The sequence below is a fragment of the Schistocerca americana genome, chromosome 1, assembly GCF_021461395.2.
Source record: "Schistocerca americana isolate TAMUIC-IGC-003095 chromosome 1, iqSchAmer2.1, whole genome shotgun sequence".
Taxonomy (NCBI): Eukaryota; Metazoa; Arthropoda; class Insecta; order Orthoptera; family Acrididae; genus Schistocerca; species Schistocerca americana.
This window is the reverse complement of record NC_060119.1, coordinates 441658473-441672849: the sequence shown is the minus strand read 5'-3', so window position 1 is coordinate 441672849 and position 14377 is coordinate 441658473. Positions and strand designations below refer to the sequence as shown.

At 37.7% G+C, this 14377-nt stretch overlaps 1 protein-coding gene across 5 annotated transcripts in view; it reads left to right on the top strand.

Annotated features, from left to right (window-relative positions):
* The window catches only part of LOC124602854 (tyrosine-protein kinase Shark), a 151003-nt gene that overhangs the window by 12201 nt on the left and 124425 nt on the right, over nucleotides 1–14377 (top strand). For 4 of the 5 annotated variants that reach the window (XM_047136351.1, XM_047136353.1, XM_047136352.1 and 1 more), the window contains exon 2: nucleotides 9143–9236. In XM_047136351.1, coding sequence (XP_046992307.1) covers nucleotides 9143–9236 — 94 coding nt within the window. Of the gene's footprint in view, nucleotides 1–9125; nucleotides 9237–14377 lie in introns of all 5 variants that reach the window. The other variant, XM_047136350.1, reaches the window with a different exon arrangement.

Here is a 14377-nt window from a genome sequence, read left to right as displayed (position 1 = left end):
TTAGTTATAAGTTGGCACAGTGGATAGGCCTTCAAAAGCTGAACACAGATAAATCGAGAAAACAGGAAGAAGTTGTGTGGAACTATGAAAAAAATAAGCAAAATATACAAACTGAGTAGTACATCTACAAGATAGGCAAATCAAGGATAGTGTAGGTTAGGAGCGCCGTGGTCCCGTGGTTGGCGTGAGCAGCTGCGGAATGAAAGGTCCTCGGTTCAAGTCTTCCCTCGAGTGAAAATTTTACGTTCTTTATTTTCGCGAAGTTATGACCTGTCCGTTCGTTCATTGACGTCTCTGTTCACTGTAATAAGTTTAGTGTCTGTGTTTTGCGACCGCACCGCAAAACCGTGCGATTAGTAGACGAAAGAATGTGCCTCTCCAATGGGAACTGAAAACATTTGATCACAAGGCCATAGGTCAACCGATTCCTCCACAGGAAAACAAGTCTGATATATTCTATACGACACTGGTGATGGCATGTGCGTCACATGACAGGAATATGTTGTCAATGCACCTGACTTGTGCACTTGGCGAATGGGTAAAAAGATTCTTCTACCTTTCCCGATTTAGGTTTTGTTGTGGATGTGATAATCACTCCCAAAAAAGTGATGAAAACATAAGAGTTTGTCACATAAACTGCAACAAATGAATGCAACAGTTTCACAGTCGCACAGTTTTCCCTGTGCTCTGTCAAAACATATGTTTTTAACATTTTCAAATTTTTCCGTTTGTAGACCGTCAAATCCTGCATATGTCCAAGCAAATCTGAACATGTCCTGGAATTTTGGAGAGCGAAGTTGATTATGTGTGAGTGCCTGAACTGCGATAATTGACACACGAGCACGTGAACAATACTGCTCTGTGTACCTGTGCACCTTTGCAAAATCATACAATCTTTTCACAAAGTATTTCACTTGTCGAAAACCAGACACGTCTAACGGTTGCACAAGAGGTGTACAACCTGGAGGAATGGTAATTACGTCTACTCTCATTCTAAAATTGTACAATGCCTGATATCCTTCTGTCCTGTATAGCTGTCAAGGAGTAAAGCAAAATCTTTGTCCGCATAAGAAGCAATCACATGTTCATTAAAGTCTTTCACTAGTCTTTTCTCCGTTTTTCCTGACCCACTGCAATTCACTACGGCGCAGTTACCTCACATCGGACGGACAGATAATAATTGTTTGAAAATAAAAAATTAAACTTTTCACCCGAGGGAAGACTTGAACCAAGTACCTCAGGGTTCACAGCTACTCACGCTAACCACAGGACCACGGTGCTCCTCAGCTTACGCTCTCCTTCATGTTGCCTATATTGCGCGTGTACGACTTAGTTTGTATATTTTGCTTATTTTTTTCATAGTTCCATACAACTTCTTCCTGTTTTCTCGGTTGATCTGTGTTCAGTTTTTCAAGGCCTATCCACTGTGCCAACTTATGACTAAATCTGAGGGGGGTGCGATGCGGAGGTTCCCTTGTCAGTAACATAAAATTTTATTTGCTGCTCCCTAAGAACCAGCAAATAGTAGTCAGTTTTCAAATTGTAATTCACTTTTATGATAATTTAGTTTATGAATTATGAATTTGTTTGTAAATATTGTCAACTGACTGTTACTGCCCAGCCCTCCAATATTCAACAGGATCTTCAAAAAGATACAGATTGTAGTGCTAAAAAAGATGAGATCTTTTGGAAACTGTAAATTAGGCTAGTTTCTAATAGTAATTACTATAAGCTGAAGCAAATTGCTGACAGTTTTCATTTATATTCATCGGGACTTGAAGTTTGTAATAAACATAAATGTAATAAAATCCTTAAGCACAGACTTTTGTAAAAGTAAGGCCCTTGTAGAATTAATGTTTTGTGAGTGCAATTGTTCTCCCACTTTTATTGTCAAAGAGAAAATATCAACCTTCAAAATCAGCCCCTACTTAGTTATGGCAGTTGTGTACAGGATGACCAGCTCTTTGGGAATATTCTGGTGCAATCAATCTGCTGTTGTCTGCTTCCAGCCTTTTAGTTTCATCTCAGAATGGTGGGGTATCTGTATTACATGGCAGACTATGCCACACGCACAGAGAGAGAGAGAGAGAGAGAGAGAGAGAGAGAGAGAGAGAGAGAGAGAGAGCACACAAACACAGTTATTTCATTGTTAAGGAAGAATGTATAATGGAAGGGAAGGAGAAAGTGAAAACCCAGTGCTAGTTTATAGCAACACTTGCCCCCTAATTAACACTGAAGTGGCTTCTGAGCTTAATAGTCCCATCTGACTGACAGGTGACCACCAACAGTGTTACTTATATCATGCTTTATGGTACACTGTGGAGAAGTCTGAAATGCAAATATTTATGATTAACATTGTAGTAACTGCCTCTCCTTCTTTGACATTCTAGTATTTGTGTTGGAAGTTTGTGTGTCTGTGAGAAATGGAATGGGGTGCCTCCCTGGCTTAGGGTCACTTCAGTGACAAGCGTTAGATTCCTTAGCTGTGGATATAGATTATAGAATCATACAAGAATATGAAAAACTATATTTTGGTTGTATATCTGAAAACATTTTTGTTGTTACAATTATGCAGCTGCTATCATAAAGAGAATATCGACAACTTGTTTGAAGCATCAGCTCATGCTTAATCACAATGAATTGTTATTATGTGTGCTGTTACTTATGTCACACTCCGTGCAACAATATTTGTTTTGCTTTGTCAGCGTATAATCATCCCCCCCCCCCTCTCTCTCTCTCTCTCTCTCTCTCTCTCTCTCTCTCTCTCTCTCTCTCCGTCTTTCTTTTTAAATACTGAACTCCAGTTGGGAACATTTAGTAGAAATAGGCTACCTTGACAAGTTTCACTTAACATGTTTGTAAATGTAAAATTGTTGTAAAACAAAAATAATTTGTTGATGCTAGAAAAAATTTACAAGTCTGATTGCAAATATTTTGACCTAATGTAAATCATGTGGCCCAGAAAAATGTTTCGCATATTTAGTTACTTTTTTGTACTACTCGTAAAATTATATGTCCTCATTACTTGCCATAATTATATGGATGCACTGAAAAACAAACTTTGTAATAAGGATCATCTTATTACAAGGTAGTTGCATTCAGTACTAATTTTTTGCAACCTAAAAAAGGAATTAGTAGATGGTAGAGGTAATGTCTGCACTGAACAGATATTTGAAAGTTGTGCAGCATTAGTTGAATTTAGTGAAACTAAACTTCTAATTGCTGTTGTTTATAGGTCCCCTTAACTCCGACTTCAGAGCATTTTTGCTTAAGCTAGACTTTGTAGGAAGTACCAGAAAGTAGTTATATGTGGTGACTTCAATATTAATTTTGTATATGATTGTGCAAGAAAAAGGATGTTGGTAGATCTCCTAAATTCATATGATCTGATGCAAACTGTGTTTTTTCCAACTAGGGTGCAGGAGTGGCTTTCCATTAGAACATTCTAAACGGGGTACTAACAGTAATGGACAGCCCGGTTGGCTGACTAGTGGGATAAGGATATCATGTAGAACAAAGTGGGAATTATATCAAAATGTTAGTAGTAGTCACAATCAAGCTACAGTAGCCCATTACAAACAGTATTGTAAGGTGCTTAAAAATGTTATTAGCAAGGCAAAAAGTATGTGGTATGCAAATAGAATAGCTAATTCACAGGGTAAAATTAAAGCCATATGGTTAGTTGTGAAGGAAGTGTCTGGTCAGCAGCACAAGGTCGATGATATAAAGTCAGTTCGCAGTAATAATATTTCTGTTACTGATGAATCAGATATATGTACAGTATTTAACAATCATTTTCTGAGCGTTGCTGGTGAATTAAATAAAAATTTAGTTTCTACAGGAAATCATATAAATTTCTTAGCAAATGCCTCTACGAGATTGACGTCTGAAATACTCCTCTGTAATACAGACAAGAGGGAGATTGAGTCAATAATTAAATCACTGAAGACTAAGGACTCTCATGGTTATGATGGAGTGTCTAGCAGAATATTAAAGTACTGTGCTGCGCATGTTAGCCCTGTATTTAGCCATATTTGTAATTTTTCCTTTAGGAATGGTCAGTTTCCTGAGTGATTAAAGTACTCAGTAGTAAAGCTGCTTTATAAAAAGGGAGAAAGGGATAATGTAGATAATTTTAGCCCTATTTCTATGCCGTCAATGTTTGCAAAAGTTATCGAAAAGGCTGCGTATTTAAGGTTAATTGATCATTTTATATCACACGATTTGCTATCAGATGTACAGTTCGGCTTTAGAAGTCGTTTGACAACTGAAAGTGCTATATTCTCTTTTCTCTGTCAGGTACTGGATGGGCTAAACAAAAAGTTTCGAATGCTTGGTGTATTTTTTGATTTAACAAAGGCATTTGACTGTGTTGATCTCACAATATTGCTCCAGAAGTTGGACCATTACGGAATAAGGGGAGTAGCTCACAATTGGTTCACCTCTTACTTTAGCAACAGGCAGCAAAAGGTCATTATTCACGGCTGTGATGTGGGATCTGAGTGGGGTACTGTCAAGTGGGGGGGGGGGGGGGGGGCAGGGATCAGTGTTAGGGCTGCTCCTGTTCCTTATTTATATAAATGATATAGCCTCTAGTATTATGGGTAAGTCTAAAATATTTGTGTTTGCTGATGACACTAGCTTGGTAGTAAAGGGTATTGTGTGCAACATTGACTCGGTTTCAAGTAGTGCAGTACATTACCTCAGTTCATGGCTTGTAGAAAATAAACTAACGTTAAATCACAGTAAGACTCAGTTTTTACAGTTTCTAAAACACAATTCAACAAAATCTGACTTTTTAATCTCACAGAGCAGGCATATGATTAGTGAAACTGAACAGTTCAAATTTCTAGGTGTTCAGATAGATAGTGAGCTGTCGTGGAAAGCCCATGTTCAGGATCTTGTTCAAAGACTTAATACTACCATTTTCACTATTCGAACAGTATCAAAAGTGATTGATACTTCGACATGTAAATTAGTCTACTTTGCTTATTTTCATTCACTTATGTCATATGGTATTATGTTTTGGGGTAACTCTTCCCATTCTAGAAGGATATTTTTGGCTCAGAAACGGGCAGTTTGGGCAAGAAGTGGCGTGAGTTCATGAAACTCTTGTCGACCTCTGTTCACGCGTCTGGGTATTTTAACATTGGCCTCTCAATATGTATATTCCTTATTGTCATTTCTTGTTACCAATATTACTTTATTTCCAAGAATAAGCAGCTTTCACTCGGTTAATACTCGGCAGAAATCAAACCTCCATTTGGATCGGACTTCCTTAACTCTTGTGCAAAAATGTGTGCAGTATACTGCTGCATCCATTTTCAGTAAGCTGCCACTCGAATTCAAAAATCTTAGCAGTAATCCACGCACTTTCAAGTCGAAACTGAAGAATTTCCTCATGGGTTACTCCTTCTATTCTGTCGAGGAGTTCCTTGAAAAAGTAAGCTGATTCTTATTGTATTCTGATAGCGTTTACGTATACTTATGGACTGCCTTCTTTTCAGGTTCATGAACATTTATTTTTATCTGTTATTACTTTTATGTTGTAAGTTCATGTACTGACACATTCCATGACCTTGGAGATTTGCTCCTCAATTTGGTCCTAAGGAACTTGACGTGTAAATAAAATAAAATAAAAATTAATTTTGTTGCTAAATGTTAATACAAACTCTTACAAAGGTTTAGAAGTAGCCCATAACTTAACCTATTACTGAGCAGTACCATTCTCATTCGTTGGTTAGTAAGGTTATTAAAAGGTAAACATGGTTCTAACAGGGTGGTAACCTTTTGTCAAAAATTAAAATTTCATTCTTTGCATGCTTCAGTATGAACCAGTTGCAGCCTAGAAACCATTGTTAAATACCTCAGTTGTCATATTCTAGAGGTTTCACAGTCTGTACAGTATGTCAGGTGAGTTGTTTAGTAGCACTGATGCAAGCTTGAGGTGTGGTGTGTCCTGTTTCCTATTATTTTCACAGCTGATGTAGCTGATTTTTTCTCGGTTTCACTTGGCTGTGGCCGCTGAGCAGTTGCCTAACTAGGACAACAGAGGCCTAGAGCCCGCCCCCGGTTCCTCTGTCATCATTCTCCATTTTTTGTTTAATCCTCAATTCTGTTTGTTCATTTATTGAGACCAGCTTGACTTAACAATGAAGAGGAGGTACTCATTTCAATAATTCTCTTTTTTATGTTACCATCCAAAACATAGACATTGCTTGCAATGATAATGCATTTCCTTTTTTTATTGTTTTATTGCCAGTCAGTATAAAGCAGTAACAAATAAAAAAAACATACTCTGAATATATTCCTTAAACTTTTGTTGTGTTGGCTCTCTTGGAAAAATCGAGAGTGACATAACTCGCTGTACCTTTAAGGAGCAGACCTTACAGAACTGTGGCTCACTACAATCTAACCCAAACTTCCTCATGATTTTCTTTCAGACTATCTTTTTAGTGCCTCCTTATCCTTTCTCCTATTCCTCTTTTACCTCTTCTTCTTCTTCCTCTTCCCCTTTCCCTCCTTCTTCCCCTTATCCTTTGCTGTTCCTAATTTTTTTCTTCTGTCACAAAAATGCACCCGCATGGTAAAAGGCTACCAGGCTTATGCATCTATTACAATACCCAAATTAGACCACTGCTTCCAAGGCGAAAACTGACCACTCAGTTTCAGTTTTTAACAAGAGGTTACAACTTTGGTGGAACCAGGGTTTCTGCTTCAGTTAGTTAGTCACTTATATGTTCCATGGATCATTTTGCGTGATAGATTGTAATGATGTGAAGTGGGTCATTTTACATTCACATCATAAATTAGTCTGCACATCTGTTTACATTTGATCTTTTCTAAGGGTTTTTATTTTTTATGTATATCACAAATGTTTGTTGCAGCATTGTGCACCTCTTTGTGTGCTAAACACAGTCAAAATATGGAGTAATTGATGTCAGTTTTCATTCTGGTATTGTAATTATGTACCCCAGTGTTCCATTTGAACTGTAGTGGATTATTTACAACAAACTTTGTGAGGGAATAAATATACTGTGAAGCAGTAGTCAGAATGCCCAACTCCTTAAACGGATGTCTACAAGATAATCGTGGGTGACCACCAAATATTATTCTGATAGCAAGTTTTTGCTCAATGAAGACTTTCTTTCTTAAAGATTAGTTACGCCAGAGCGTTATTCCATGTTACATTATTGTGAGAAAATATTCAAAATATGCCAGTGTACTGATATGTCTCTTCTGAAGATTTGCATAGATTTCAAGCATAAATGTGGCTGAACTAAGTTGTTTCACGAGTTCCACAATATTTTCTTTCCAATTTAAATTATTATCAGTATGAACCCGTAAGAATTTTGAAGTTTCCTCCATATTTATTATTTTCTCATTCTGCGTTACACTTATCATTTTGTAGTACCTCTAGATGTGAAGAACTGAATATGTTGGTCTTTTTAAAATTGAGGATGTGACCATTTGCAGAAAACCAGTCAGTGATACTTTTAAGAACTTTGTTGACCATTTCTTCTGTTCCATATGATGCATGGATTGATTACAATACTAGTGTCATGTGCAAAAAGAACTAATTCTGTTTGAAAGAACCAATTCTGCGTGTTGTATACTAGATGGAAGATCATTTACATATATGAGGAACAGTAGATGACCTTAGATTGAACCTTATGGAGCTCCATACATGATTTCGCCCCAGTCAGAATTATGTCCATGGCCTATATAGGTTGAGTATAGCATTCTTTTCATTAGATATGACATTATACATTGGTTGTCAACTTATCTAGGAGAATGCTGTGATTCACACGGTTAAACATTAGAGAGGTCGCAGAAAATGTCAACTGGCACTGTTTTATTATTTAATGGTTATAAAATCTGGCGAGCAAACACATAAATGGCAGATTTCTCTCTTTATAAATGTTATAGTGATATTGGAATAGAGATTAAAGAACTTATCAGTAAGGTAGGTAATGTAAATATCATCAGTTGCCCTCTACTTTTGTGGACTCCCCTCAATGTTATTATATGCAGTGCATGAGAATTAACCTGTAATAATTGATCTTTCGGATGTATGCTCTGCTTTCTCCTTTTGAACTACTTTCTTTGAGACTCTTCATAGAAATGTGTAGGTTAACCTTGCCTTTGCAGTCCCTATTATGGTAAGACCTACCGATTTCTCACTTAATGTGGGTCCTTTAAACTTTGTAAGTTGTATTTTTCTATATAGATGGCATGTTTCTTCAAGTGTCTTTGACACACAGGTTTTTTAACATTTCCGCAGTGCTGCCCCAAGAGTCAAACAAATCAGTGACCGTATGTGCTGCTCATCTTTGTATACATTCAATATCCCTGTTTGTCGAATTTGTTATGTATCGCACACAGTTGAGCAGTATTCTAGGAAGGATCACACAAGTATTTTGTTAAGTCTCCTTCATAGACATAGTGCAGTTTCTCAGTATCCTACTAGTGAAGTGAAGTCTTCCATGTGCTTTACCAATTATTGAGCCTACGTGATCATTCTGTTTCATATCCCCACAAATTTTTACATCATATATGCATGGTGTTTTTTAAAGTGCTCCATTTTAGGCCTACATTTCTGGACATGGAAAGAAAGTTTTCAAACTTTGCACCACTTTGAAATCTTATATTCTAGCAACTGTGGAAGGAAACAGTTTCAATCCACTTATATCCACTTATATCGTGCCAATAAATATAGGTGGTGTTTAAATTGTTTGTAGGTTTCACTTCACAGCATATATTCAATACATTGTTAAGTATCAGTTCATCATTGTTAATGTTAATAACTGCGTGGTAAATGTAGATGCCTATGACACAAATTTAAAATGTTAGGCAACACTGTACACATTTTTTGCATCACAAAAATGGCAATAACTTACTGGGCAGTGAAGAGACCTAAAAATATGCAGTACAGTGTTAGTGCCAGGTAACTGGTCAAACTGGGGGAAATACAGTTTATTATTGGATATGAGAAAATGGCTTTATTGTTTTCTTTGTGTTTCCTGCTACTAAGAATATGTTTTCCATATCACTGTGTAGTTTATAAAGTGTTTGTACATATTTTAATATTAGACACTAGACTGCAAATATAGTTTATGATGTAGGTGGTGTTCTTTTGCAGTGCAACTCAGATGTGACAATGAACAGGGATGATGAAATCTGTTGGTACCATGGAAAGATATCTAGGGAAGCAGCTGAACAGCTTCTGCTCCAAGGTACTTCATGCCCATCATTGAGCTTAGTTAGGAATATAATTTTATTTGAACACAAGTAGATTCTAAATTAAAGAATCTAGAAAGTTTTAATCACAGTTGTATTAAAGTTACTTTGTGATTGGTTTTATCAGTGTTGTCATAATTGTAACCTGTTGAGAACTTGTCAGGTTTCTTTTTATGTCTTGCATATGTTCCCTGCTTCATACTGCTAGCAATTTTCTTACAAAATGTGATTTCTGTATTGTGCATTTCATTTATATATGCCCTTTTCAACATTTGTTTAGTTGCCTACAAAGTTTGTCCCTGGATCAAATGCTGTTTATTGTCGATACTTTTCTGATCTCTGTAGAGTGTGGAGAATGTATTGTGGCAATCAGCCAGAGTGTAAACAAATGAGAACTTAGACTGCATGAGGGAGACGAGTGCAGTGGGGGAACATGCCCCATCTCCCTCTCACAGAGCTGAAAAACTACATTCTTGTTCTGTGCTTCTGGTCATAGAGATTGCCAATCCCATGTGGTGTTGTAAGGGTTGTACACAAACACCACCATGGACCAGGATTAGCTCTTCGCTAATTTAAACATAGAAAACAGTCAGCAATGCACAACACAGTGCAAGGCAAGGTACACAAAGCATTCAGCAACAGCTACAGTACATTTATATGATGAGGTTGTCAGTGTCGTAAACATGGTAGTTTGGGTTTTACGTGTACTTCTTCCAGTATCTTAAGCAACTACAGAGCTAAACACCTTCCACCTATAACTACCACAACAAAGTGTATGCATAATATTTGGTTTAAGTATGGTGTTGATGATTTTCAATTAATGAGAACACCTGAAGGACCATTGTTAATCTGACATTCAGCTCGCCGACAGCTTTAGCCTGTTGAATACTGTTTTTGTGAAGAACGTATCCAGGGTTCGTGCACTCTGGCCATTGGGAAGGCGGGGGACGGGGGGTCATCTTAGGGTTGCTGTGAATAACAAAATAGTACTGAGGTTTTATGGCAAATGGCTCGAGGTAGACTGCCTGCTACTCAGTATTCATTACATGTTCTGGCGTTCTTCGAACTGATACAAATGCAGCATCAGGAGTTAGTGGCAATTGATGAGCACTTAGGTCCACAAGTGCCCCATGACCGTAACTTCAGTCCTCCTGCACTCACACATGATCCTCTGCAGTCTCCCTCTTCCTTTGTTCTATCTTCCCCTCTCAATCCACTCCTCCACAGCATTGCACACTGCACACAATTTCCCCTGCCTGTTGCTGGAACAAGCTCATTGATGCCACCCACATTCATATCCTGCATACCTGCTGCCCCTCCGTCCCAGCTCAGGCACTCTTCTCCAACCTTTCCTCCCTCTCCCCCTCTCCTTTTCCTCCCCTTCACCTACTCCACCCAACACTAGCTCTCACTCCAATCAAGTTACAGTGTCAGCATAATGCAGTAAGCTGGGTCATTGTAGCTGGTTAGGCATGTACACTGTTTATCCAAAAAGTTGCAAGACTGTAAGTTGTGTACACGCGACATCAGTGTAGCAGCTACTGGTGCATCTTGAACTAACAACTGTAAACACCAAATGTGCACTCGAACAGTCAGTTATGAGGAGACAGTGTTAAGTAGTGGATGTGCGACCATAGTGTGTCAGCGTTGTTGTGTCACAGATTGTAATGGAACAACTAACTGAACATCACCCAAGACATTCTCCTGTATGTTTTGAATAATAGAAAAGTATGTGCAAAGTGTGTCCTGCACACCTTGACTGCCAAACAACAAATGAATGTGTGTACACTTGCCATGACTTAATTGAAATGAAAAACATGGACAACTCTGATTGTAAAATGTAGGGGACTGATGAACTCAGAAGTTAAGCCCCACAGTGCTCAGAGTCATTTGAACCATTTTTTTTGTAAAATGTAAACCTTCACAGCCGGAAATGTCACAATTAATAAAACGTTCTGGGCTATTACGCTGTTAACGAATGGATTTCACCTTAAAGCCTGACAATTTGTCTCCACCTGTGGAGGACATTTTTAAGGGGATCACAGCTTTTTTTTGAATATCTAATTCACAACCCGGCTCACTACTGACTACAGCAAAATTACACTTCTGCAAGCTTCTGCACAGTGGCATAACATCACACGTTTTGAATATGCGAGTGCGATTGACCATTGTCGATTGGTGTCATCTGCTGTTGCTATCATTCCTTGGTGGAAAACCATTACACAGCTTCTGTACCAGTGTGAAATCCGTTCAACCACAGCATAATAGCCTGGAACATTTGATTAATTATGGACAATTCTTTTCTGGACAAAATGATCACAGGTGAAAAGATTTGGTTTTATCAATATGAACCTACCACAAAATGCCAAAGTGTGCAGAATAATGGGGCTCTGATCTTTCATCAAAACTGAAGAAGGTGTGATTGTGACGCACAAAATGAATATCATCCCAAAGGAGAACTATTCTGACAGTTGCACATGATTGAATGAATGTTCAGTGCGCTCTAATCAAGTGGGCGAGGGGAGGGGTGACAATTTAAGACCAACATGTTAACTTTTTTTCTAAAATTTTTGGTCTGACAGAATATGCACATATAACTTGTTAGTTTAAAAGAAGCATTTGTCAAAAAAGCTAACATTCTCAGTCTTATAAGGATTAGAACTTGAATACTGCTACCAGACAAAAGTATGACATAAAATGTCTCTTCCCGTTTAACCACTACCAGTTTCAGTTATTGAAAAAGTCCATCATCATGTGACTCTTATACACTTTCATTCTGGGGCCTCACTTTGTAATCATTAAAATGGAATTTTCAGTTATACGTCTAGCACTCGATAGGTTCTTGCGAAAATCATGACAAACAGGGAGAATGAAGCACAGCACTGACTCAAGGCCGTTGTTTTTTGCACTCGTAAGTGGTCTTCCCCTGGGATACTTGGGGTTCAGGGCAGTGTTGTGAAGATCAGCTGGCATATCTATAAGTTGTTTAGAGAAACTCACTCCATAGTATTCCACATTGCCATTGTGAGTGTACCTAAACTACATTACGCTGGTCTTCTCTTTGCTTATTCTGAGGTATTTTTTTTTCTATACAAGATACAGTTAGTCCATCAACTTCTTTCCTATTTACTGAAACTGATGTTAAAGTGTCAGAGTTGAATAAATTCTCACTTTTCATTTCCACCACTTTGAATTTTTGTTTCTTGATTGCATATTATATTGATTATGTTCTGGATTTCATGTAAATGATAAAGGTTCCATTTGCATCTCATCTAGCTCTCAGTGTGATTGAAACCAATGTCATTGGTTATTTAACTGTATTGTAATATTAAATATTTTTGATGAAACTCATTGATGTGCGAAAAGTGCTTGCAACTCATACATTATAGTTACTACCTCTCATAACAAAGATTACTACCCAATCATCATGTTTCCCTTTTCTGCTGAAGGCAGAGCAAAAGACCATGGAGAGTGATTGACATAACACTAATTGGTTCATTTTTAGACCAATATTAACTTGTAATTAAAACATCAGAGTTGTTAATTTCTGCATTGGAATCCATGGTATAATTCTTGGTGTTAAGATTTTGAAAGGTCTGATGAATTAATTGGGTTCTAAGTTTCATATGTTGGACATTGTCTGAAGGTGTTCCTGCCAGATCATACAGTATATCTGTAGAGATTCCCTGTTCTTCAGTTTGATGAATATCACCGTGATTTTAGTTCTGGACATCATCCATTGCGTGAATAGTTTCAACATTATGCATTGTCTCTTCCAAATTTTCTGAACTAGGTGTGTTTTTGATATAATTTTTGTTTTTTACTGAATCATTTCCATTGCCTTTGATATTAATATTGGTTACATTAAGTGTCCTGTGCTCATTTGCATTATGTCTGTGATTTACATAGTTGTCATCATTGGGTAAACAAGAGATTCAGATTCACCAGAAGTTACACTCTCAATAGGAATTATATATATATATATATATAATAGAGGGAAACATTCCACGCGGGAAAAATATATTTGAAAACAAAGATGATGTGACTTACCATACGAAAGCGCTGGCAGGTCGATAGAAACACAAACAGACACATACATACACACAAAATTCAAGCTTTCGCAACAAACTGTTGCCTCATCAGGAAAGAGGGAAGGAGAGGGAAAGACGAATGGAAGTGGGTTTTAAGGGAGAGGGTAAGGAGTCATTCCAATCCCGGGAGCAGTGTGTGTGAGTGTATACCCGTCCTTTTTTTCCCCCTAAGGTAAGTCTTTTTGCTCCCGGGATTGGAATGACTCCTTACCCTCTCCCTTAAAACCCACTTCCTTTCGTCTTTCCCTCTCCTTCCCTCTTTCCTGATGAGGCAACAGTTTGTTACGAAAGCTTGAATTTTGTGTGTATGTATGTGTCTGTTTGTGTTTCTATCGACCTGCCAGCGCTTTCGTATGGTAAGTCACATCATCTTTATATATATATATATATATATATATATATATAAAATTACCATATTTAAGGAGTATTACGGGTCCACTTACTGTTTATTTATTTATTTATTCATTCATTTATTTCAGCTTTGAGCATTTTGAATGCAATTGATGTTAATAGTTTGCACAACCTGAACAATAGGTAATGTTACACGTGATAATATTAATAAAGTAAACGATATTATGAAAAGGAAAGTTGCGACTCGCCATACAGTGGAGATTCTGAGTTGCAGATAGGCACAACAAAAAGACTGTCACAATCTAAGCTTTTGGCCAACGAGGCCTTTGTCAAAAATAGACAAAACACACACACACACACACACACACACACACACACACACACACACACACACCTACACCTGACTGCAGTGTCTGGAAGCTGAAGCCACCAGCTGCCAGAGGATAGTCATGTGTGGGTGAGTAAAGAGTGTGTGTGTGTGTGAGTGTGTGTGTGTGTGTGTGTGTGTGTGTGTGCGCGCGTGTGCCATGTATTTTCAACAAAGGCCTTGGTGACGGAAAGCTTAGATTGTGACAGTCTTTTAGTTGTGCCTATCCGCGACTCAGCATCTCTGCTATGTAGTGAGCTAGCAACTTTCTTTTTCATACTAATGTTACATTCCATCCATTGTTTAATAAAGTAAACAAGTAAATCAT